Consider the following 27,578-nt stretch of genomic DNA (forward strand, 5'->3'; position numbering starts at 1 on the left):
ATCTGGTAACGACTGGGCACGTAAGAGAAATAATTTTGAATTAAGTAGAAAGGACACCTGTCCCATTCCTTTTTGACAATTATACATCTGCATTTGACACTGTGATCTGTATTAGGAGTTATTGTGATGTCAGAAGTAAACTATATTGTGTTACACTAGACAGCTAAATAGTGAGGTCACAACTGGATAGCATTAAGTTTATTAAGTACAGGTTTTAATGCAATTATTGCAGATTTTGAAATTGTTTTACATACTAATTATTGAACATCCTTAATTTGTCACACTCGCTCTTTAGCACTGTTTCGACTTGAGGAGAAGCACAGAGTACTGTAAAAAAAACATAATTCATACACAGCATTGCAAAAAGCCATCCTTAAGGTTAGTGTCAGTCAGGAAGAGAAAACAATTAGTAAAGCTCAAGAATGAATCAGTGGTCTCATTACCCATCACCCCCCAAGGTATCACCGCTTAAGCACAATCCTCTCCAGATCCTCTTCTAAGCTATATTCTTTCTCTACTGGTGGATTACTAGGTTTAGTCCCCCCTGAGAAGGAGCCAAGGCTGGGAAGTATTTTCCTATTTTACAAGAATTTTAGTGTCTTCCATCTTCAGCATTGGGCAGGGCCCCCAATCTTCACTTTTAAAATGCTAGGTCCAGAGACATCAATTTGTTAACACTCCTTAGTGAACGTAGACCATAATGTCCTTGAGTATACATATCCTTTTACAGTTCATCAGTAATCTATGCCAAAAACACTTAAAACCAACAACAAATGCCCATGTTTTAATGATAGTGATTTGTGATAGATATGTACATAATTGTATGCATATTTGGCCTCTGTTCATTTTTTTCAAGCAGCAAACATGGCATCATCGTGTACAATATGGAATTTATCCTGCTCGTTCAACATTGGTAATCACCCCAAATATGCCATAAAGGTCACTGGCAGAGATATTTAAACCTTTCTTTCGACTGACACAAAACGCCTCCTCTTTCAGCTTTACAATGACCACCTGTAAGCGAGAAAAGTAAACATTGCCATCTCAATGAGTAGTGATATAAAAGGGGAAGAGTGCATTCCCACAAGTGTGGAATTCAGGCTCTATTTTCAAAGAGACAACATTTCTTGACCCAAAAGGCCACTGAAGTGTATTCTGACAAATTTAACCTGCTCCTTTAAATCCCAAACATGTCAAGTGTAAGCATCAGAATGCAGGATGGCATTTTTTTAGTAGTTTCACGGATAATTTCTGGGCAGAGAAGGACGTCAGTTGTTTCTAAAACCATAAAGTAACTGTTGAACAGTAAGCAAGTTAAAAAATGATCTCTATCCATCCCAGTTGTCTACATACTGCACAACTACTCTGCTGTCCAACTACTTACCTACAAAATGAGATTAAATTAAGACTGCAAGTCAGGCGTGGCTTTGCCGTCCTGCAAGATGGCCGTCACGCTGTGAGGCTCTGCAGGGCACAGGCATAAATCTGTCAATAATCCTGGTGGATCGACTGCCTGGAACGACATTTTGTAATTGCTGAACACTGGGAAGCCCTCAGGAGCCGCGGAGTGCAGAAATGGAGCCGGCTCGCCGGTGAGAGCCACACTGGGCCTGCGCGGCCCGTTAGAGTGTCTGGCCTTGTGCATGCTTCGTTGGGACGCGGCAGTGCTGTTCCTGCTTGGGACGGGGAGATCCTGCGGGCGGCGTGGTAGTTGGTGCGGTTCCTTGCAGCCCCTACTTGCCTGGTGGCTAGTTTTAGGGGGCGGGGTGGGTGATGGATGGCTGCCCCGCTCCTTTTTTCTGGTCCTGACTTCCGGCTGGGGACTGCGTTGAAGGGGTGTGCCGGCAGCCTCTGGGGGCTTGCGGGTGGGGGAAGCGGTGTGTGTAGTTACCCTCCTGCAGGTGCGTGGGAGGCTGAGCGCACACCCTCGATTTACGCTGATGGTCGCAGTGGGGTGGTGGTTAGGACGCAGGGGTGCACTTCAGCTGAACTTTTTGGTCAATGCGCTCCCAGCTCTCCCCTCCCCCCATTTTTTTTTTTTTTTGTGGTGCGCATGAGACAATGGGGAAGGCGGACCAGAAGCAATCTAAGCTCACATTTGAAGGGAAAAAGAAGTGCAGTCAGGCCGGTCAGCGGATGATCTGCTGCAGGAGGAGGACAATCCGGCATCCTCCGTGAAGGCTATGTTCTTGGATTTTAAGCACAATCTGGTCAGTATCGATGCTAAGTTAGACCACTTGACCGAAAAAAATATTTGTTTAAAAGAATGGGTGGATGGCCATGATAAACGCCTTGAGCAGGTATAATCTTGCACTTCTGATCTAGAGGATGGTCGGCGTGGAGAAGTTACTACAAACGGAACGTTTGTTGGAGGTAATCTGGAACAAGAATGAGGACTGCTCCCGCTGCAATAAATTTGCATTTTGGGTCTTCCGGAGCCAACGGCTATGGGGCACATGGAAGACTATGTGGAGACTATGCTATCTGCGCTCTTCCCTGGCGAGCTATCCCAGGTGTTGGTGGCAGAGGGCCCACAGGTCTCTGGGGCCGAGACCACTGCCTGGGACGCCGGTGCGCCCAGTCATCGTGCATTTATTGAACTATAGGGATAGAGACACAATACTTAGATTAGCTAGATAGCGTTGTCCCATGATTTATAATAACGACGAACTGAGCATTTTCCTAGGTCGTTCCTATGTGCTAAACGCACTTTGAGCCAGACGGATGCCAATTACTCCCTCATCTATCCTCCCAAATTGTGAGTGCAGCAAAAGGGCAAGCTGCACTTACATTGACCCGAAACTGGCCATCCAGGAGGCTAAATCTGGCCTTAGAAGGGTGACTCCGGACTGTTCGCAGGTTGCTAGCGGTGGCGACAACACTCTTAGCGACAATGATTGAAATTGTTTTGTCATTGTGGGCCGCCGGTGGTTCTGCACTGTGATTTGGGGCTTGTTGAGTTTTGATTGAGACTCTACTTTCGGTGCAGCCTGTCTTGTAGTATAACCAGCGCTGCAAAACCTCCTGCCCACTCATCCCCGAGTGGGTGGTTAACAGATGGCCATGCCGGCACCCCACTGGATGAGTCCAATCAAGTTGTTTGTCACTATGTTGTGGGATATGCGTCTAGGTTTGGGTGGGTTTGTAGGGCAGGCCCAATTGGGGGGTCAGCGTGGGTAGGGGGGTGACTGTTGTCTTGTTGCTTTCCGCATTCTATGCTTTCTTTTTACCTCTGTATCGCGGTTTCTCCTTGTCATCAGCGATGTTTTGTATAGTGTCTAGGTATGTAACAGATGTGGCGCAGCTGAGGTGCCTGCTATGATGATTCCTAAGGGGGTGGCATAAGTTAATTGTATGACCTGGAATGTTCAGGGGCTGAATGAATGGCGTAAGATGCGACTGATCTCTGCATACATGCAGCGCCGTGAAGTGGATGTTTGTGTGCTTCAAGAGATTCACCTGACGGCTGCCACAAAACACAGGCTGATAGCTGGTTGGGGAGTGTCATGTGGCTGTGTATTCGAGCTATGCGCGAGGGGTTGCCATTTTGATTCGCAAGGGTCTGCAAATGGCATACTGAGAAGGAGGTTCTAGACCCACTAGGTTGTTATGTCCTTCTGCATGGTACACTGCATGACGGGCCGTTTCACCTGGTGTCAGTATATTGTCTCAATGTGGATGACCTGCAGTTCTTCGAGGAGGTGTGGCGTTTGATATGTTCCCTGGGGCCAGGGTCAAAATTATGGGGTTGCGACTTCAATGTGGGTTTGGATGTGGATCGTGAGCCGGGCGTGGCCCCATCATGTGCGGCTGCGCTTGCTCGTATCATGACGGAAGGTGCTGTGGTTGATTTATGGAGGGCAAAACATGGCACTGATAGGGATGATACTTGTGTTAATACTGTCCATTGTAGATGGTCGCGACTTGACAGATGGCTCGATACCAGGGAAATGGAGCTCTGGACGAACACCATTGAGCACATGCCTCGAACCTTGTAGGATCACTCTAGGGTTTTGCCGTCACTGGGGATTCCAAGGTGAACGCGGGGTGACTTTTTGTGGAGACTGCCGCACAATGCATTAAAAGATTCCGCTTTCAGAGAGGAGGGCCGTATGGGTATAAAGGAGTTCTTTGCGATTAACAAGGGCTTGGTCTTGTCAGCTGGTACCTTGTGGGAGGCATTTAAGGTGGTGATCCAGGGGATTTGCTTAGCTAAATAGCATAGCGTGCTTAGGGCAATACACAGAAAGTTGGCAAATTTAAAGGCCCAGCTGATTACGCTGGAGAAACGACTGTACGCCGGTATGTCGAACGCTCTCCTAGTGGAGTTTCGGGAGAAGCTGTCGGAATATGAGGAGGCGGCACTCCGTGAGCTCTGCTTTCTGGGCAAAGAGGCTAAATCGCGACAGTATGGAGAAGGCGAGAAGACTGGTAGAACGCTGGCAGAAATGCTGCGTCGACCGTGGGCTATATTGTAGAGCTGTTGGACTCTGCGGGCGTCCGTCGGGCGTGTGCTGACTAAGTTCTATGCTTCCCTCTACTCCGCCTTGGATGGCTCGGACTCTGAGCCCTATACAGATTATTTTGAGGGTATTAGCTTGCTGTGGCTGGAGAAGAAGGACTGGCAATATTTGGATGCGCTGTTCTCGGTTGAGGACATTGTAGAGGTCATCCGTGGTTTGCCCAGGGATAAGGCCCCTGGCTTTGACGGGCTCAAAAGGAATATGCAGATTTGTTGGCCCGCATTTATTAGATGTGTACGCTGAGGCACTTAATGAGGCACCCAGCTGCAGTCGTTGAGAGAAGCCCTTATAGTCACTATACTAAAACCGGGCAAAGATCCGCGCTCTTGCGATTCATATAGACCACTGTCGCTCAAAAAACTGGAAAACAAGATCTTAACGAAGCTTCTGGCGATGCGCCTGCAGCCTCTTCTTCCATCTTTGGTGCACCCAGATCAATCCGGCTTCGTGCGGGGTCGCTCGACCTTGTATAATCTTCGTACTTTCTTTGCGATAGTGCAGATGGTGCCTCCCGAGGATCAAGTTGTGGCTGTCTTGTTGGACGCCACTAAGGCGTTTGACTCTTTAGAATGGCTATATTTGTTTGGCCTACTGGCGTGGGTGGACTTGAGCCCCAGATTTATTTAATTAATTTGTCTATTTTACTCTGCTCCAGTGGCGCAGCTGAGAATGAATGGGATGACCACGGATCCTTTCCCGGTGTCTAGGGGTACCAGACAGGGCTGTCCCTTTCACCCCTGCTTTTTGCGGTGGCGATGGAGCAGCTGGCTGCCCAGCTGAGACAACACCATAACAATAGAGGGTTGGCATCTATACAATGGCCAATATTGGTTTCTGTGTATGCTGATGACGTTGCTCTATATGTACGGGACCCGCGGGCTCACCTCGATATACTTCTAGACGAGATTGCACGTTTCGGTCAGATCTCTGGGATTACTATCAAATTGTCTAAGTCTGTGGACTTGCCTCTGTCAGCTGCCACGGTGCAGTATTGTTTGTGATATCCTCTGAACTGGGCAGACGGTCCGATATCTGGGCATTAGGGTGTGCAGGGAACTAGATGAATTATGGTCAGCCAATTACAGTAGGGCCATTGGATGGCTGGAAGACTAGGTCGGAGCATGGCGCTCCTTACCGCTCTCGCTGACTGGCCCATATAGCCATTGCGAAGATGGTGGTCCTGCCCAAATTTCTCTATCTGTTTACCAGCATCCCTCTTGTGCTCACTTCCAGCTTCCGGAAGAGGCTTCGGTCTTTACTTATTTCCTTGGTCTGGGCTGGTAGGCAACCCAGGGTATCGTGGGAGATGCTTGTGCTGCCGTGCGAGCTGGGCGGCTTGGCTGCTCCAGATTGCCACTTAATTATATTTGCACACAGGCCCACTATGTGCATTTTTGGATGCATCCTATAAAATACTTACAGCACTTGGCTCCGGAGCAGGACTCCATTTGGCCTGCCCGACTGTCCAGAGTGTTATATGATATGCCTCGCGCTGAGTTGCGGGTGTGGATACAGCGGCATATAAGGTGCAGGCCTGGCGGGCGCTCCTGCGGCAGGCTGGTCACGGGGTGCCGTTCGCACCCTCGGTGCAGATGAGACGTTGTGCATCAGCGTGTATTAGGAGACGGACGATTAAATGGGTGTCTATCGGAATTGCAACTGATGACTTTGGGCTCCTGGTACCCTGAGAACTTATTTATCTCTTTCGAGGTGGCGCTTCGCGCGCCGTGTGACACCATGAATTACCGGCTGACTTACCTTCAGATCAGGGAACCCCTGCGATCCAGGTACCCCACATTCCCTGCAGCGCCTCCGGTGAGTCACGTCTTGGAGTTACTGTATAGGTCCTCATCCCCCCACGGCCTTATTACCTGCTTGTATGTATGTGTGCAGGCGACCGCACCCGCGGTATCCTCAAGGGCAAGAGAGCAGTGGGAACTGGATGTTGCAGAGACCGTGTCAGATGCCGTATGTCGATACTCCTGTGCCCATATGCGGAAGCTCTCCCCAATTATACATTAGGCCTACTACATTTCACATTTCTGCACCGCTTGTATTACACGCATGCAGTCTCCAGAGGATGGGTGTTCGGTCTCATGACTGCTGCAATAGGTGTGCGGGGCGGACGGATTTCCTCCACCTGGTGTGAGGCTGTAGGGCGCTGGTGGGATTCTGGACAGATGTGCTAAATGCGCTGGAGGATATGGTCGGGCTCAAATTACCGAAATCTCCTACGTTTGCTCTTTTGGGCTATATTAGGGACATTCCCCCTAAGAACAGGTTATTGGTGTGGTTGCTGCTGGTGCTGGGGAAGCGTAGAGTGGTGATGTGCTGGAGTAGAAAGCTGGCCCTTGTTCCCAGGATTGGCTATGGGATGCTGTGTACCGCCAGGAGCAATTAGCAGCTTGTTGGGAGCTGATGCCGCCTAACTCTCGACCAAGGGATGTGTGGTCCCCTCTGTGGACCTTCCTTGAACGTGGGCAGCAGAATGATGTGTAGGTAACTAGTGTTTAGCGTTGCCTGCCTTGGTGGTCCCCCTTCCTTCTTTCTTTCCACCCTTTCCCCCTTTATTACCATGACAATGCGCTCTGCTGGTTCGGATTGGCTGTGACAGATACGAGGACTTAACTCTATTTTCCTGCTTTCCTTTCTCTCTTTTCTGGCTATCCTTGCTCATCCCTATGTTTTCTGATGGTGATGGGGCATGTATACTTGAGCTATTTGCCTCTTGTTCGCCTACACTTTATTTGCATTGGCAAGGTATTGTTGGTATTAACTGTCATTGGGCAAGATGTGTCTGCTCATCAGATTCTAATGCTGATGTGATTTTATACATTGTCTTTTGGCCGTTTTGTGGGGGCATCGGTGCGGTCTCTTTTTTTGTGTCATACTACTTTGAAAACGCAATTTAAAAAAAAGGGAATAATAAAAAAAAAAAATTAAGACTGCAAGTCAATCACATTGCAGCAGTCCAAGAAGAGTTATGCAAGGTCTAGTTTACACCTGTGACCAATGGACCTTGTATAGTTGAGCATCCTGTATTTGTGTATGTATTGGGAATCAGGAGAATTTTCAAGCAACAGTTTCATCCAATGACCACCACATTAATCAATGGTGTGGACGTCGTCAACACATCAAAAGAGGGGCACTGACCACCTTCACAGAATAAGGGACCACAATGTTGTAATCAATGTCCGAAAGTACCTACTTATGAAACAAATTCTTCTCAGATGTGTCTCAGGAAGTGATGACTCGGCCGACTTAATACAGAGAACACCACAGTTTACTGTGGCTGAACACAGTATATTCTGGGCTGCAGTGTTCTGTGTTTTAAACAAAACGGGCACAACACCTTAACATCCAGGACAGAACCAGAAAAGACTTATAACTGGCAGAGAATATTAGGTGGTAAATGAGATCACACAGCTGTGTTAAAAGAGCTCAGACGATACTCCTTCATGTCTGTTTTGATCAACTAGTCATTCAGGACTGCAGCTATTGGGAGACACTTTTTGCTCTTCTTGAAGGTGTGCCATGACTATTAACACAGACTTTGCTACCGCCCTTGCAGACAAGATGCAATATTTTCTGGATAAATCTTTAACTGATAGTAATGTTGGCCTGCTGCAAAAACAAGGCACCAACAATGGAAAGGAAAACTTTTTTTTGTATAATACATGAAAAGAAACTAATTCTCTTGATTTTACACAAGCTAGTCCAAGAGTGCAGTCTGCTAAATCATCTCTAGTGGAATTTCCTGCTTAGCTGTATGATCACTGCTTCAAATCCTGGCCAATTCATGCAGTCTTGTTTTTCTGCAGTAAATCAACTGAGCGTTATTGAATAACAAACATCTATTACGAGTGAAAAGAAAGAGTTTAGGCGGAAATGTCTGTTTTATAGCTAGTGTTATGTTATATGGTCTGACATTTTGTGGTTAAATCACTTATTTTTCTTCCTTCGAGAATTGTTTAAAACTTTAGTTCCATAAGTGGACACGGTCACTCCTTTTCTTTAGGACAAGCAAGTGTCTTAAGGAACACCTGGAGATTTGTTTTTCATCGTGTTATGAGACATGCTTTAAAACACAAAGCTTTGAACCTTTAGCCAGAGGACACAGGCAGGACAGTAAATGCCTGGCTCAAGGAGGGTTGAAGGGACAATTTGCAGAACCCAGTTCTCCAAGTTCACTTCTAGCCCCAGGCTATTGCTAACTATCCTCCTACTAGGAAGGAAAGCTGAGACTTTAATTTTTTTTTCAGCCTGGTGTGAAAAGTATGCTTAAATCTAGCCTCTACTGCTGATTCTCAAAGGACACAAGAAAGATGCACATGAGCAGCAGATGCTAACTTACAACGTTCCAGATAGAACGGTTAAGCTGGCCTTATCAAGTCATCAATTTAGGCTCCCTATCAATTTGAACTCTAAATGATGGAAGGAAAACTTCTGTTCTGCTAAGCCCTAACACCAAAAGCCTAAATGCCAAGGACCCTTGAGCACGCTGAGAAGGTATCAATTGAGGGACTTCAGAAGCAGCAAATTTATTTCAACTTTACCCATTTGTAAATAAAACAGGAATATTCATCCCAGACTGTCATCACTGTACCTTTGAGTCAGTGTAAAAACAGAGTAACCGAGTTAAAAATGAGGCAGTTCTAATTAGGCTTATGGCAGGGAAAGAGAAATAGGGAGAACAGCAAATTGTAACGCCGTGACTGCTATCCAGATAAGGCCAATAAAGAGAATAAATTGATAAAATGGAGGGAAAAGGCGCAGAAAGTACATCATCTGACTAAATGTCTAGCCCACTAGCATCCTATAGGGATTGCGTATTTTACAGCTCCATTATGGCTTCTGGCAATTGCCTCCTCTGAAGTTCTCAGTTAATGAACCTGGATTAGATATGAACCACAAGGTCAGTGGATATCACCCAATTATTTGATGATCTCACCCAGGGCACTGACATGCACTGATTGCAGCTTCACTCAGAAACATTGTAAATAAACTCTTAATGGGCTGAACATCTCGGTGGTCACCTGCTCTAGGCAAAAACTGTAAATTAGGGTTGAGCTGATGAAGTTGATAGCAGCAATTTGCTTCAATCTATCTTTCATGCAGACAGAACATCAACTCAGACATAGCCAGTTAGGGAAAATACACGACTACCACTCCTTCTTGACAAGTGAAGATTGTCAATGTTTTCCTGTGTGCATTTAACGCAGTAGGAAGCAACAGAGGAATGACCCAAAGCTTTCTACACATGGTTCATACAATATTGTGAGAGATGTGTATATCACTACTGGTTGAGTTCAGGGCCACTGTAGTAACCAAACACCTTTACAGACCACGCCAATAACCACTTTAAAAAGTAGATGGGGAGAAGAATACTTTACACGTAAGCATCCCTAAATAACAATAGGAAAACTGTGAAACTAAACACTAGGGTCTAAAACATGGTTCAGTAAAAGGTGTTTTTAATTATAAAATTATAACGCTGATCTGAGGTCCCTAGAAAACAAATTCACATGTGCCACAATAGTGCGTTAAGCAAGCTATTACTGCGGATGTATACTGGAATTAAAGAAGTATACTTAGTGGGAGCAGCATCACTACCCACAGTGCCGGTGGTGACTAACGAATGCTCTCAAAGGGCCGGTTTGCAAGAGATAAAGGAACATATAGATCAGTCTACACATGAGCAAGTCCTGTTACGGGCCATCCTTTAGGCTACCTTCATAAATAGATGGTGAGGGGAGATGGAGTTTCAGTGCTGGAGAGGACTGCTCCTTGAAGGAGAAGCAAGTTGCACATGAGCATCATTTCACGCAGGTTTTACACCCTGTGCTGCACATAACAGTCTCTATAAACAGAGAATGCTTTTCAAAAGCATAAGCTGCAGAGGTTCATTTAATTGTATTCCACTTTACACCACATACTTCAGGTTTAACGTAAACCAACCTATTTCTACTTGTAAAGCCCCCGCTTTCAGGACTGTTTTCAAATGGTAACTACTGCAGGAAGGATCTTTGTAGAAAAGCCTCTCTCGCTATAACCAAAACGAGCAGAACAGGGTGCATCCCCGCATCGCACCCCCTTAAACTCATGCAAAAGAGTGGTCTATTATAATCTTGAATTGAATCCGGGTTCCCCATCCCCTCTAGAGCTCTCCTACTTGTAATGCTCCTTCACAAGTGCCCTGAACACAGCCCCCAGAGGCACTAACCTCCTGCCCCCTTCATTTGATTTGAGAAGCAGAGAAAGAGAAGAGATCATGAAAGAGGGAAATGGACAGCTTTTCAGATATAATAGTAGCTCATAGACTCCCCGCACTGTACCTTGGTTTCTACTTTGATTCCCAGAACCTGAACAATAAAAAAAGTAAAATAAAGATCATTAGAATTTAATAAGCATGCAATTGGATGGCAAGTGTAAGCACATTACAGAAGTTACTTTGTAGATACAACACTTAATAAAAAAAAGCACATTTGACTTAAGTGTGTGCTAACCTCCATAAGGGAATGCACCATGAAACAGGATATTATCACATCAGTGAGAGAATTTCTAGTAGCTAAAGGAAAATTGTTAAAGCAACATTCAAAATTTTGTTGTGAGCCATCATAAAGTCAGACTTTTTTGTGCCGTGAAAATTTTCTATGACATGGCTAAGTTGCACTTACCTTGAAAATCAGCCACAAATATACAGATGTACTGAACGGATTTTCATTGTTAGACTTACTCAACATTTCTTCCTGCCTAACTCACTCAACGCCCCCTTATGAAACGTGAAGATACTCTGTATAACTAAAAGAAAAATACTTCTCTTCTACTAATGCTTGCTAACAACTCCCAACAATAACTAGCACTTCATGGAGAGTGAACTATAAATATATTGCAGAAACAAAACAGCTGGTGAGGATAGACAACTCCTAGAGTAAGTGGTATGGCTACAGGAGGATGCTGCCACTCAAAAGTGTCAGAGTTTTAAGTGTCAAAGATTTTGTGTGCGCGTCATTCAGGCAACAGAAATCTCAGCTACGGAATGCTAAGAATTGTTGCTTCGAATTAGAGACAAATCATATTACTGTCACATACGTTCAGTGCGACTGAACTAGGGTATTTGAAACTAAGCATCTCATTGGTCCAGAAACATTATCCAATGTCTTGCCTGCCAGAAAAACCGGTCAGTCAATATTTTGAATGCTTCCTTCTTGCATGAGTTTTTTGTAGATAATTAATATCTGAACTAAGGCATAAACCTCATCCTTCCTTTGGGATTAGTAAATATAACAAATTTAGAACACTATTTCCCTAAGAAGGAGGATATTTCTACTAAAGAAGAGATCTCCATAATTAAAATGTTTGTATGTGAGGCGAACTATAGAGTTTTGGTGGTATGTTATAAGCATCCTCGAAAATCTGCAAGATAATCACCTACCATTTCTGATTAAAATGCTGAAAACCTAACATCCATTAGATCAGGGGTCTTCAAACTGGGGGGTGGGCCCCCCTAGGGGGACCTCAAGTGATACTGTGGGGGGGGGGGGGGGGGGGAGGAGGAGTGGCAGGCTCTGGCCAAGAGAAGCATTACACAGATAAGTGTTTTGTTTTAAGTAGAAACATGTTATTTCTGTTTTAAAAAGGTAACATTACTTAACTGCAATGTTTAAATGCGTTTAGGCATATTTAAACATTACCATCTTTATAAAATAATTCTGAAAAATTCTGAGGGGGGGGACCCAATGATTTTTATTTTTCAACAAGGGGGGCAGGAGGGAGACTAAGATGCCTAGAAAAAAGATGGAACCTACTGATATCAACCTAACTCCTAAAAAGCATCTGTGTTTCCCTCCAGTAAGCAGGAAACTATGGAAAATATAATCAGAGAGCTCCACTAAAGCAACTAATCTATTAGATTATCGGTCCACTAGATTAGTAGGGATAGAGCCCTGCTGCAGTTTATTAGTAATCTGAACTATCAAATAATGTTTTGCCTATAGTTCACTAAGATGGACCATCAAAGCCTCACGAACAAAAAGATCTGTCAATATTTGTTCACTTATTAAACTCTCTATTAACACAGATTGTTGCTGTTATCCACACAAATCTCTGTTCAAGGTCGTTTTGGTTTCTAGAGAACAGCAAACAAATACAAATGATGGATGGAATGTGGAACCAATCAAACATTCACCCCAGCCACAGATCTGGGTTTAATCCATCAACTATTTTGCTCACCATGCCACCCCAGTTTGGACTCAGCCATATGCAAGTCTGTCCTGACCCTGTTTCTCCTGGGAACAGCCCAGCCCGAACTGCCAGGCCAGGTCCTCTCTGGACCGGAAACAAGCATCCTGGAACCGGTTTCAGGGTATCACCCTTCATCAGCCAGGCTAGCTTGAATCCAGTAGTATAGTGAGCCCGGGACCCATGTCTGGGCATAGCCGGCGCACTTAGGGCGACAAAAGCAAACAAACACAAATGATGGACAGAATGCAGGAACCAAGCAAACATTCACCCCCAGTCACAGATACAGGTTTAATCCATCAATTATTTTGCTCACCATGCCACTCCAGTTTGGACCCTGAAACCAGTGCTAGGATGCTTGTTTCCAGTCCACGGAGGACCTGGCTTGGCAGTTCGGGCTGGACTGTTCCCATTGGGAACAGGGTCACGACTGCTTTGCATATGGCTGGGTCCAAACTGGAATGGCATGGGCAGCAACAAAATGATGGATTTAGGCCCAGATCTCTGTACTGGGGTGAATGTTTGACATTGTTCAGCATTCCATCACTTGTTCTTTTTGTTCTTGAGAACAGCAACACAATGAAAATGTTTTGTGAAAGTATGCCCCTCTCTGTTTTAGGCATTTCTGTCTCAGGGGATGTACACAACTCACTAGCGTTGAGGTCAGCCAAAAGACTGCTATTAAAATCTCAGAGGTAACAACTCTCACCAATATTATTAGATTCATCTGCATCACTTTACAAAAAAATTAGGAAATTTCAAGTTGGATAAAATAAGTTATGCATACTTCAAAACAATTCTTCCCCTGCAAACATGAGAAGCCGAAAAAAATAATTTTCCTTTAAGTATTCTATGCTCTGATGGGGGTGGCATGGCCAAATTGCCACAGGTGGCGGATGTATCGCCTTAGAGCTCCAATCCATCAATGTCGGCAACCATAACATCAATGCCCAGTGGTGGTGATATCCACCAGGCCAAATGACCAGTGACGACAAACCAGCAAGCAGAAAAAGGTTGTGGCCATGCAGCAAACTCAACCAGAGCTGTGCTAAATACTGTGTTCGGCCTGTAGAGGAGTTTGCCACACAAGTGACCTTAGGCAGAGGCGCAATGAGGAAGTGAGTGGCTCCATTTGGAGGTAGAAGCAGAGCAGTGGCAGATGAGGCTTGGACAGTAATATTGCAAAAACCAGGATGGCGGCACTGAAAGGCTGAGACTAGCTGACACAGAGAGGAGCTCACCTCTAGAAATGCTGCGCATGAGGTTCACCAACTGTAAGGATAGTTTAATTCTTTTTGAAGGCACATACCATTGGCAAAAAGAAAAAAAATGAAATAGACCGCATGAGGCGGACTGCATCCACATAAGGGTAACAGATTTGGAGTGAAGTTACATTGGGGGGGGTGGGTGTGGCCATGACAAGGACCCATGTAGATGCATCCTTGCTGAGGTCCGAAGGCCATTTCTCTCCTGTATCCGGTAAAGTCCAGCTGGCGAACCCTCGAGTCCAACGGATCATCTGCCAGGACCACCATGGAGCATGCTGATATGAACTAATTGAAACTTGTGACCCAGAGTTCGGCTCAACAGTGCCCAGAGAAACTCCCCACCCCCTGTCCGAGTAACTAACATCCCCATCATTGCAGCCAGAACCACTTGGTAGGCCTCAAGGGAAGCCGGCGTCCACAATGTACCGCCGCACTTGACAAACGGGAACTGTGTACAGTGGGACCGCAGTGTCGTCGTGCAGATCTTGTGGAAAAGGAGACGAGGCAGCTGTGGTGTGGACTGCACAAACGACCATGGCACAGCCACAACCTATCCAGGGAGGAGACATCCTGTGTTGGATGCTTGTGCTGTGGCCTGGTAGAGGTGGTAGCGGCACTTGCTGGAACATTGGTAATGCCCACTGGGTTCCACGTGGTAGGGCATGACTGAGCTTGGCAGGGTGCAAAGGTAGCCCAATTTCAACAGCACAGCAGAGGTGCCGGACGGGCCATGTCGAGGCCCAGACAAGGGGTGAGGCACGCAGTGGGCCCCACACAGTATAGTGGGCAGTGGCCATTTTGGATAGGCCTGTGCTTTGGCCCACAGGTCTACAGGCAGGGCCCGTGGTCTTACCACCCTTCGGCCCCAGTAGTCTGAAACCTCAAAAGGCAAAGGGGGGCCAGAGTCCTCATCAATAAGGGACCTTTTCCAGAGCCAAAGGTCTGAGCTGAGTGGGCCTCCAAGGGGCCTCATCCATTGATGCAGTGGGAAGAAGAATGAGATACCAATGCCCTGGCCACCTGCAAAGACACATCACAGATGATGGCTGCATCCAAAGCTGAGATGGGGCTAATGTGTTAGGATGTCATGAAAGTGCTCAGTGACCTACGTTATACAGTTCAGAAACTGGATTCAAGAATTGACCACCTCGACATGGCAGTAGGTGAAGGAGCCCGCGAACGAGATGAGCTAGCAGTTAGAGTAGGCAAACCCAAGCAACGCTCCCAGTGGTTGACATACAAACTAGAAGACAGAGAAAATCCATCTAGGAATAATAATGTGTGCATCAGGGGTATCTCAGATCCTGTCTTGGACGGGGAACTCACCCAATGTGTCCAAAACCTGTTTCACCACTACTTCACACTAGGGAGGACACAAACATCAAGCTTGATCAGACTCAGTCTGCAACTAGCACCAGGTGAAAAACAACTTGATGTCCAATTGCTGAGCAGGGTCCATTATTTTCTTCAGAAAGAATCATGAGGGCAGCCATGCAAGCTGACCCTCACTGGTCTTTTGTGGATCGAACCCAACCTTGTTTCAAGATGTTTGTAACCGGACTTTAGCCAGGAGAAAATCCATCAAAATGGCTACGGACTGTGTCAGGAACATAAAATCCCACAGTGCTAGAGGTTTCCGACACAACTTCTCTTTCAATACAAGAAGAAACCTGCTATGATCATCACTTGTGAGGAGGGGATGATGCTCTTCGGGCTGAAAGATGATTCCCATCCTACAGAAGAACAGCTAGATCTAAATTGTCCAAAATGGACATGACAGCAAACTCAGAAAGCAAAGAGACGTGAAGCTCACAAACACTGACAAAAAGCCCCACCCCCAGAAAAAGACAGCCCATATTCCAAGAATGTCTAATACGCTGTAGCATGGTGATCCCAATTCCTGCTCTCATCAAGAACTCCCAGGAGGGTACAAACTAACAGCTCATTGATAGCAGATCTATCAAGGCCTACTGGGATACCACTGAGGGAGAGGAGGTGCCCCAGGAGCTGATCCCACCATGGATAACAATGTGACATATGTTTTTTTGCTTAGATGTCCCTCATACTCTAAGCACACATGGACACAAGGCAGTTAACCATCCGAGGGGGCCTTGCTGTGCTTTAGTATTGGTTTGTTGAGTTCGATGCTAGCTGTTTTATTACACCTCTGCCCCCCTCCCCCTTAAATCCACCAGGTCTAAACTTGCATTTAGTAACACACTGTAAGACAGTAAGGGAAATACCTGTGGTTTTCACTTATTAGAAAAGGCGAAAACTAGTTATAGATGTTCCCACCAACCATATTTGCACAAACCAACATATTAACATTGACAATCACAACCGTAAATGTGCAGAGGCTCAATTAACCTGTCAAGATAAAATTGGTATTACACTGGCATCACACAAAGGACTCCAGTAAATGCGCCTCTCAATATTTACCCCAATTTAGCTCCCTTCCATGATCAATACAAAGGGAGTAGCTATATCAGTGGGAGCTGGATGGCCTTTCAGGCTGACCACACTCCTCCAAAACTGCGGAGAGAGATTGGTACTGGTAACAGGGGCTGTGGGATGGTGGGGGATCATAACAATAGCATCAATCTAAGGCCGCAACGACCAGAATTACAGATTCTTTGCCAGGCTTTTCCCGCTATTTAACTCACTGCTCTAGAAACAGGCTGATAGTGGGGGATGACTTCAAGGAAGCGCTGGAACCCACCACCAACCGGTCACACTCCTTGTGGCAGTCGCTGATTCCCACCCCCCAAAATGGACAATGATGACCTGAAGCAGATTGATGTCTGGCACACACAGCACCCTGGCGAGAAGTGATAAAACACATTAGTCCTATGTTGACCAGACACACACTATTATAGATTATATCTTTGTCTCCTGTTTATGCATCCCTAGGTTAGCCACTCTATGATAGGCACTAGAGTGTTGCTGGACCACACGCCAGCAACTTTGTCGCTCTGCATGTGCCCCCAAACAATCCATTTCCAAAACATGGAAAATGAATGAATTAGTGTTTGGGTCTCCAGCTGGGATGCTGCCAAGTTGGTAATTTGAGGGGAATTAATCAAGCACACTATAACCTTTGTGAGACTGGCCCAAAACAGGCACCTTGAGATGGAAAGGAAAATAGCGAGCCTGGAAGCGGAACTAGGTCGATGCACACAGAGAAGCCACTTACTGGCCCCTACGATACAGGCGTACAGACTACAGAATCGCATACATTCAGTTGTAGATCCCCAGGACAGCCCCAGATGACTAATTGCAGAATCCAAGTGTTGTTTACCCAATACATCACTGCCCTTTAAAACAAAACCATTGCTCCCCTACTGCACAAGATGATTACCTGAAGGAGATTTTTTCTGACAGGCTTCCACTCAGAAGTCCGCAAAGAACTGCAGCGTAAGATATCTGAAGAAGAAATACTGCTGACTATACAGACATTATTCAATTATAAGTCTCGGGTTCCACCAACCTGGTCCACGGGTCACAACAGCAGCTGGACAAGAGAGACCCCCACTGACGTTAGCAGGAGGTTACGACACAACTGCACCCCTATGCACCTGGGCTCCCTGGTGTAGGTACTAAACTGTTCTGGGTATCCACGGGTGGGCGCACTATCCAATATCCCTGGTCCCATTGGGTTTCCTTGGGGTCCACTGGAAAGGGTCCTAAAATGCTAAAACTCCAACCGCGACTTCCCCAAGTTAGCCCTATGGACACTGACCCAAGATTTCTACTCTGCACACAGGCACCTGGGGAATCCTACCTACTTACCTTTTGGGTTTTAGTACTTCCCCAGTCCTAAGGGTCCTTGGGGGGGAGGGGTGAAGGGGAGTGTGGGTTGGAAGTTGTTTTCGCATTCCATTTTTTTAGTATATGGTTTTCCCCATCCCATGGGGGCCCATGCGATTTTATACCGTTACTTACCTGTTGCTAAGTATATTTTTGTATGTCCATATCTCTGGATAGGAGATATACCAAAGTTAGTTCTAGATCGTATGTTATCATAAATATTAAATATTTTTCTAACACTGATGTGATTCTTTTCTGTGTGTCCATCACTGACTGACCTATGTGGTATCTGCAACCGCTTTATACCCTTCTGGATAAGCCTAAGCTGCTCTCCACAGCTACCCCTATGAAAGCTCTGGTTATCTAGAGCCCCATACACTATCACTAAGGGTTGCCTGGACTTAGTACAGGTTTCCTCACCTACAGGTGTGCACCATAAACTGAGCCAGCCTCCTACATCTTCCATCGTCAACTGCCTGTGAGAGTACAGCTCAGGCCTCCTCTGTGACCTGTGGCAGCACTTGCACAACCATATACAACAGCGTGTAGGAGTAATGGCCCAAAAGGCGTGCAGTGTCACAGACGGCAATGCTAGGCTGGTGGAAGAAAAAATATTCTTCCCAAGTGTATCCAGCCTTTTGGATTCCCTATCTGGGGGTGTGGAAGGGAACGTGCCCTGGGAAGTTGAAGCTTGAATAACCAAGCTCTCAGGGTTGGGGTGTTGCTTCAGAAAACATGGGTCCCCTGGAGCAGGGGATGGCAGCAGGCAATTGCTGATTTTGGACCAGATACCCAGTAGAACATTTGTGGGGACCTCATTAAAAGGGAGAATGGGTTCAGAGGAGGGAGCTCAAGGTTGAAGGACCTCTGTCAGGACGTTAGTCCTGACTGCCACGAAAATAATAAAACTGACATCAGCGTGCCGGGGTGGCACCTGTATAGGAACCGCAACATCATATCCAGCACAGATGACGGACACTGAGCCAATCAACGCCACCTAACAAAGCACAGGGATACTGCTCAGAAAATTCTCCAGATCCAGTCTAACGCCTTAGGGCAATTCAAAAGGTAAGGAATCTGCAACTAGAAGTCTCTATCAGATAAAGCCTTCAACCATTTTTCCTAGGTAATTTCTATGGAAAGTAATGGGACCTATTAGGTTCAGTGATAGATTTATGCGCAGGGTAAAGGTTACATATTAAAAACCATATGAACACGTAGTAATGTTGGGAAGAAATCTCTCCTAATATTATGATTACATGTGGACACGAGAGGAGAGTGTGATGTCTCTTCTGATATGTGCACGATATTTGGAACCACACCTGCACAGGACAGTGTTCTGCCCTCCATAGGGGAGGTGTGAATGACCTTCAAGATTGAAAACAAAAGGACGTCCTTAGAAGAGGTGTTAACTCTTTCTGGCAGAAAGGCCCAACAGGGTGTGAGCCTAAAAGGTGAACTTCAAAGGGGTAGCCCTTTCAAGGGCAAATAACAGACACATGAGAGGGGCTGTGCTTTTGTTCTGGTAGACGGCTTGACTTTGAGGACAGAAAGGGGGAAACAGTTGATCAAACAGTTTTCCTGTGGGCATGCAGGGTGTGCTACCAAGCTCCACAGGCTGAGAGAAGGGTTCTGCCATTTGGGAAGGGGGTATAAGATTGCATTCTTGAATAGCTAGATGCCACACTGCGAGGGACTGGGAAGATGTGGCTTGGCAGTTGGGGCTAGACAGTTCCCATGGGGAGAAGGGACAAGAATGTTTTTTATACGGCTGGGTCCAAACTGGGATGACGTGGCAAGCAAAATGATAGATTAAATACAGATCTGTGACTGGGGGTGAGTGTCTGAAATGTTTCAACACTTTGTCCATCATTTTATTTTGTAGTGTTGCTTTAAGGAAGCTAGCCACAACTAGTGACTTAAAAAGAAAAGGTTGGTCCAGCAACTGCATAAACAGAGATGGCTGACAGTTAACCTTTAAAGGTACCCAAAGCCCTGCTGGACCAAAGACAGTGCAAACAAAAAAACGTGAGTGGTGCAGGTAAGGGGTTGCCATTGTGAGAGGCACACCATTATACAAACTTTAAATAACGGCAGGCATATACAGTCTTGGTGAAGGGACACCTGACTGCCAGGACAACATCACAGACTAAGAGAGGACTGTTGCTGCTCAATCTCAGCACATGGAGGTGGAGGAGGCGGGTTTGGGTGCAAAACCTTGCTCTGTTGCTGTGAAAGAAGATCCTCCTTAAGAGGCACCTTGACCGGAGGACCGATGGTCATGCTCAACAGCCCGGGATACCAGACTCTGTGCCCATTTCGGCACCACCAAAACGATTCAGGCCTAATCATTTCTGATCTACGTAAGAACTCTGGGCGGGAGTGGTATTGGCGCAAAGAAGTACAGGAGGACGGAGCTTCACTCGAGATGAAGTGTGAGTGACAGCCACTTTGGAATCTCCAGCATGCAGAACTGCTAACAATGCACAGTCTTGGTGGAGGTGAACAAATCTAACAATGGATCTCCCACTACTGAAAGACACCTTGGATCCGCTAGGCATCTTCAGCTGAGTTTGTCATTCATAGTTTTCAAAGCTCGCTAGGTGATGAACCACCAGGTAAATGGCAAGTCGTTCCAGCCATGTTCATAAGTGCAGAGCCTCTTGACACAGGGTCCACAACTCCATCCCACCCTGTTTGTTGCGATGACACATGGTGGTGTTGTCTGTGAACACCTCCACCAGCCTTCCCTTGATTGAAGGAAGGAAGGCTTTTAGTGCCTATTGGATCGCCTGCAGCTCCAACAATTTTATATGAGGCTTGATTCCACCGGAGACCAGAGTTCTCGGATCTCCACCTCTCCCAGGTGGCCACCCCAGCCCAGAAGTGAGGTATCTGTCACTACAGTCAACTCTGGTTGGGAAAGTGAGAGAGATCTGCTACAGACCAAACTGAAGTTTGTTAGCCACCACTGCAGGTCCTTTGCAGTTCCATCCGAGGTCTGGACCATGTCACAGAGAGTCCCCTGATCCTGCGCCTACTTGGCCTTCAGGTTCCACTGCAGAGCTCACATACATCAGAGGGCATGTGTCACCAGCAGGATGCAGGATGCTATGAGGCTCAACAGCCTCAGAGTTGGTCTCAATGAAATCAAGGCTAGAGGCTTAAACATCGGTATATCGTAAACTCGCTACTCAGGAGGATAGGCCCGACACTGCACTGTGTCAAGAAAAGCTCAAATAAAAAAAGAGCTTCTTAAAGTGAGTCAGGTGTGACTTGGGCATGTTGATAGTAAACCCAGGGAATGCAGGAGGGTTCACTATAGTCTGAAGATGGGAGAAGACTGTCTGGGGGCGAGTTTGCTGTCGACAACCAGTTGTCGAGGTAGTGGAAGACTGAAATCCATGATCTCTGCAGATGAGCTGTGACCACTGCTATCACCTTGGTTGACACTCGAGGGGAACTGGTAAGCCTGAATGGGAGCACAGCTATTTAAGCACCTGACCTCACTGCAGGTCACCTGTCCCACATGGTTGTTCCCTCCAGGAAGGTTGATTCATCTTCCTGAGAATAGGGGGCCTGGTTTCGGATCTGTTAAGCCGGTTCCCAAGTCTTCTTTCCTGTTCTCTTGGGAGGCTGGTCCACTATTTCAGGATCCAGCTCTCCTATTTCCTTCTGAAGTTTGCTTTGTGCCCTTGTCTTGACACATTCCCATTCTGGGATTCCCAAGCATTGCTGCATGGGCCTTCAGTTCTACTCGAGCCAAGGGGGAATGCTCCAGGTCATTTCCAAGCAGGCAATCAACGTGGATGGATGAGGACACACCCACTTCTTTTTGCTCTACTACTCCCCAAATAAAAGGTTACCATAGCCATGGGATGAAACTATCTCGTCAGCATTGGTAACTGGATAAAACTTCCCTACCAGGTACTGATGAGTGGACCAAGTGCTGGGTTACCATGGTAACACTATCTCCTGTATCCCTCAGTGCTTCCACTTCTTCCCCATTAATCAAAGGGTGCTGCCTGTATGTTTGCATATTACTTGGCAAGGGCAACACAGGATAATTCTACCCCACACTCAGTGACTAATGTTGCATCTGTGGGGTCACTGACATGGTCAGTCCACACCTCTGATCCCATCTGGAGATTGGCGACTGCATTTATTGCAGGCTGACTAGAGGCACTCTTTGTTCTTACAGCTAAAATCTCCAATTTGGTGCCCTCTGTTTTTGCAACCATGGCACCAAGCCCTGTTGGGATCAAAGTTCTTACCTTTGTACCCACCCCTAGACTGTGAGAAGTCTCCTATGCACATTTGTGGGGGCCTTGAGAAGACTCTTTGTTATTTTTGTTTTGGCTCCCTTCTTTCCCTTAGGGGGAGCTTTTTGTCCTTTTTCTTCTGGTGTCTCTCCCACCAGTGGTAGTTTTAGTCACCCTTGTCTCGACCCAGTGGTCTGCCTTCCTCCCCAACTCTTGAGGGGAAATTGGACCCAGGTTCACCAGGTGTTGATGTAGTGTATCACTGAAACAATTACTTAGCAGATGCTCTTTCATGAATAGGTTATACAGCCTAGCATAATCTGGTACCTTTTTCCCAGCTAACCAACCATCCAGCATTTTTACCGAATAGTCCACAAATTCTACCCAAGTTTGGCTCTGGGTTTTTCAAGCCTCCCTGAACTTTATACAGTACTCTTCAGTTGTAAATCCAAAGCCCTCAACCACGGTATCCTTTATGAGGTCATAGGATTTAGAATCTGTCTCATTCAGTGTGAGGAGCCTTTCCTTGCACTTTCCTGAGAATAACTCCCATAACAGTTTGCTCCAATGCTTTCTCTCAATTTCCTACCCAATACAGGCTCTTTCAAACGCAGAAAACAATTTGAGTATATCATCCACGTAAGTGAAGGAAGGGACAACTCCTTTTGGGAGTATGATGTTGTAGAGTTTCTCCTTCAATACTTGTATGCTGCCACCGGAGATAGGTTCTAGGCCCAACTCTTTTCTCTGCATCTGCCATTTTATTTTACTAAAGTTGGGACACGCACCTACAGCCACGAAAAGGCTGGGAAGCCTGCTGGTCATGGTGGCTGAGAGGGTATGGGCGCAGCTGGAGACCTCTTGCGTAGCAACGAAAGCAGCCCAAGGTACATTGGGATTGACAATGGGCCATAGACCAGACCAAATACATGGTAATAGCTCTGCAGTCCTTGAAGCACTCCAGTGCTGAATCAGTCTGGTTTCCAAATAGGCAACAGCCATCAAAGGGCATGCCAATGAAGGAAGCTTGGACATCCCCTGAAAAAACAGATGTTCTCAGCCAGGCATGGCGTTGCAAGGCCACTGACGATGAAATGGCTCTGCTTAAGTGAGTCAGTCGTGTCGAGTCCACATATGATGAAGAACTTTGCTGCATCTCCCCCGTGGGCAACCCACTGGCCTGTGCCATTTCCGGGATCATAAGCAGCACTTGTAAAACAGAAGCCCATAGATTATGGGAATAACAGCCCAATGGGCACACACTGTTCATCGAAGGGTTCAGAGGGGGAAAATCCTAGCTGAAACGTTAGTTCTGTCTACAACTGAGGGTAGGTTAAAGTCCAAGATCTCAGCAGCTCTGTCCACCATCATAGCAAAGGGGGCTCCCTCCTTTGTAGCCACAGGTGGAGGGTAAACCAGGACAGTGTCAGGTGAGGTGTCTAGCTCACTGGCCTCAAGCACTTCTCATACCAGTAGTCCTCCTCAACTGGGTTCTCTCCATAGGGGTTCATAGACCCTTCCCAAACGTCTTCCTCTCAAGGTTTATCCATTAAATAAGGTACTGGCTCTGCTCTGGGAAGGATATCCTCAATCAGAGGCAGATGTGACACTGGAAGACGCCCATTCGCTTAGTGCTGAAGGCGGCTATGACAGCAGGGATGCTGCCTAGGGGTGCCGGCGGCACTGGTACGCGAGCGGGCGCCGAGGAAGGTCTTTGTCTTGCCGGCGACTCCTTTCTAAATGCAGCAAGGGATCCTTGGGGCCCGAATGATGCTGAGGGCAAACCCACCAGTGTGGTTCTAGTAGAGGCCCCTCCCATTCCCCTGGGGCCCAAAGACACTCCACAGAGCCAAGACTGCACACAAATGAAGCACATGGCCTCATAAAATTCCTTTAACTGGGCAGGGGTCATTGAGACTGAGAAATTAGTGAAGCATGGATCGGACCATAGTTTAGACCCTGACGACTTGCAGCTCCTGGTGTGCCAACACCACTTGTCTCTTCTGATGAGTTAGACAGATGAGGGGAAGTCGAAGAGCGTTTGGACTTCTAGTGCTTGTGGGGCTTCCCTGATGACTTCAAATGAGAGGAGGAACATCGGGACGGGTGCCGCAAGGGGTTAGCGGACCTTCCACGCAAAAGGGACCTCAAGTGCCATGGAGTGCATAACGTGGCAGTCCTCACACGTTTTGTAGTCGTGTCCCGGCACCACAGACACATGAAGTGGGGATCTGTCTCTGACATTTCCCTGTGGCAGGTCCCTCATTTATTTGAAACCAGACGGTTTCTTGGGTGACATCCACACAAGAGAAAAACCCTTGGTAAAAATGGTCAACAACAAGTTGAAAAACAGTCAAAATACAAATAAGGGATAGCTCAACCCGAATCAGCACTATCTGGCGCGTAAAAGAAAGAACTGACATCAGCGAGTCGAGGTTGCACCTCTATAGGTATCACTCATGTCACTTCTGGCACGGATGACTCTGAACCGAACACCACCACCTAGCAGCCGGCAGGGGTGCTGCTCAAAAATCTTCTGGATCCAGTCTGATGGTTTGGGTTATTTAAAGGTAAGGCATCTATGGCTAGAAGTCTCTATCAGATGAGGAATTATTTAGGATTTATTACAAACAATATACTAAGAGGGACGAAACAAGTGAAGTCTAGATGAATATACTGCATTACCTACATTTCCCTATAATCTCAAACAAACAAAAAGAATGTGTCTCAGATTCTTTTACGGATGCTAAAGTGTTACAGGCTTTCAAAAACACTAAATACTTTAAATTGTACGACCTGAAAACCTCGCAGGTGAACTACTGTCACACTACTATTAAGACCCAAAATAATTCAAACGTTGCAATCTATAACAGAGAAGGTGTTTAAATGTCAGTCCTCCTTAAACCGGGCAAATAGCAGGGCAAATCCTATAGATCTGACCAGACATTATACCTGAACACAAAATGGGGTTGAAAAGAGGCAGATGTTTGACAACGTTAGGGCTGGTAGGGGCTGGGAGGGTTACACCATGTCCCAAAAATATTAAAAGAAAATAGCTTTAGAACTGTTGCCACTAGACACTGAAAATCCTTTCGACAGAAGGAGCTGTAAGGTGATTCTGGTTTACATCTCGGTGACAAATGGATTAGAATGGTCATGAATGACACCCCATGCACATTCTAGAGAAAGAATCCTGGTTAAAGACATCTTTTTAAGTTATCTAAATAGGGACACAGCAGATGTGCACAAAAGTTGTATTTGCACTAGGCATAGTTATAAAGCAATCACCTGATACAAAAGGTTTGGACTTTGAAGAGGCACGCCATAAGATATTACTCTTTGCAGGCAACCTTTTACTGTATTTGACAAACCCAATATGTCATATTCCTTTGCTTCTAGATCTCTTAACTTAAGGAAGCTTCAGGACACAGACTCAACAAAGGAAAACGAAAATGTTGCTAATACAAGATGATACGGACAGGAAAGAAAGACTGCAGGTAATCACACACTTTAAAATCACAACTCTCTGAAACACTTAGGGTGCACACACCACCAATGTGCATATTGGACCTATTTATGCCCAATATTTCCCCCAAGGAAAATAATTAAATTGATATGTAGGAGGCTGGCTCAGTTTATGGTGTTCACCTATGGTGTAGCACCCTATACTGAGTCCAGGCAACCCTTAGTGATAGTGTTTAGGTGTCCAAATAGCAAGAGCTCCCTACGGGTAGCTGTGGTGAACAGCTAAAGCTTATCTAGGAGGAGTGTAAAGTGTAGGAAAGCACCCTCTTTTTGGCATAGTTGCCCCCACATTTTGCCTGCTGTCAGTGTGTTGTGACAGTGTTCACTCAGATCCTGCTAACCAGGACCCTAGCGACCCTGCTGTTTCCCTCTAGATGTGGTTGCTTAGGACTTAGCACACCCCACAATTGGCATACTGGTGCCCCCATATAAGTCTCTAGTAAATAGTATTTGTACACCCAGGGAATTGGGGCACCAGGGATTCCCCATGGGCTGCAGCATGTATTGTGCCATCCATAGGAGCCCATGCTAAAAGTGTCTGCAGGCCTGCCATTGCAGCCTGCGTGAAAAGGTACATCCATCCTTTCACTAGAGGTCATTGCACCAGGTAAGTCACCCCTAGGGGTAAATCACCCCTATAGCAGACATGCCTAGCCCAGAGACCAGGGTGCAGGTACCTGTGAGTGAGGGCACCCCTGCATGAGCAGAGGTGCCCCTACGAACTCCAGCTCCATTACACTGAACTTCATAAGTGCGGGGAAGCCATTTTACCCATGTACTGGACACAGGTCACTACCTGTTTCCAGCTACATTATGGTAACTCCGAACCTGGGCATGTTTGGTACCAAACATGGCGGAATCATATCCTAATACTGATGCCAGTATTGGTTGTATGATTCCAGGCACTCTGGGGGCACCTTAGAGGACCCCCCAGCATTGCTCCAACTAGTCTTTTGGGGTTTTCTGGGCAACCTGTGCTGCTGCCACCCCTCAGATAGATTTCTGCCCTCCTACTGCTTGACCAGCTGAGGCAGAGGAAGGCAGAACAAAGGATTTCCTGTATGAGGAAGGTAACACCCTCTTCCCTTGGAAATAGGTTACATTGCTTGGGAGGGGTAGCCTTACCCAAGCCACCTGTATGCTTTGAAGGGCACATTTGGTGCCCTCCTTGCATATACCAGTTTGCACCAGTCCAGGGACCCCTGGTCCCTTCTCTGGCCCGAAACTAGAAAATGGAAAGGGGAGTGACCACTCCCCTGTCCATCACCACCCCTGGGGTGGTGCTCAGAGCTCCTCCAGGTGATCACTTGATTCTGCCATCTTGAATCCATGGTGGGCAGAGGCCCCTGGGAGCATCTGAGTGGCCAGGTCAGGCAGGTGACGTCACAGCCCCCTTTCGATAGGTGGTCACCCTGCTAAGTGACCAATCAACTTTCCTGGGTTTTTTAGGGTCTTCCTCTCAGGTGGGTCCTCAGATTCAATGTACAAGATTCCAGCAGGACTCCTCTGCATCTGTTACTTCATCTTCTGGCCACCGGGACTGCAACTGGACCTTCCAGGAACAGACAATCTGCAACTCCGATGACGACTCCGCTCTGCAACATTGTTTCTCAGCATCCTTCCTGGAACTGCAACATTTCCCTGGCTCTGCATCCTCTGAGGACGACGAGTCTTCAGCCTGCACAAGAAATAAGAAGGAATCTCCCTTGTGGTGAAGGAGTCACTCCCATGCATCCGCAGGCACCAACTGCAACAATGACCGGCTGTGTGGATCCCCTCTCCTCCGAAACTGAGTGGATCCTGCATCACAGGTGGTGGTCTGAAGTGGGCCCTTTGGTCCTCTCTACCAGCTGATGAACTTGGGAGACGGTAAGCCCTTGCCGCTCCTTGTGGTACAGTACCTCTATGCACCGCAACTCTTGCAGCTACCAAGGCTTGTTTGTTCCTCTTCC

The 27,578-nt window shown here is 46.7% G+C and overlaps 1 protein-coding gene across 1 annotated transcript in view; it reads right to left on the reverse strand.

The window, feature by feature from the left end:
* MROH1 (maestro heat like repeat family member 1) overlaps positions 1 to 27,578 on the reverse strand; it is a 1,237,492-nt gene that overhangs the window by 484,090 nt on the left and 725,824 nt on the right. The window contains exon 23 of the mRNA XM_069221041.1: positions 10,859 to 10,885. Coding sequence (XP_069077142.1) covers positions 10,859 to 10,885 — 27 coding nt within the window. The remainder of the gene's footprint in view (positions 1 to 10,858; positions 10,886 to 27,578) is intronic.

The sequence above is a fragment of the Pleurodeles waltl genome, chromosome 2_2 (assembly GCF_031143425.1).
Source record: "Pleurodeles waltl isolate 20211129_DDA chromosome 2_2, aPleWal1.hap1.20221129, whole genome shotgun sequence".
In the NCBI taxonomy this organism is placed as follows: Eukaryota; Metazoa; Chordata; class Amphibia; order Caudata; family Salamandridae; genus Pleurodeles; species Pleurodeles waltl.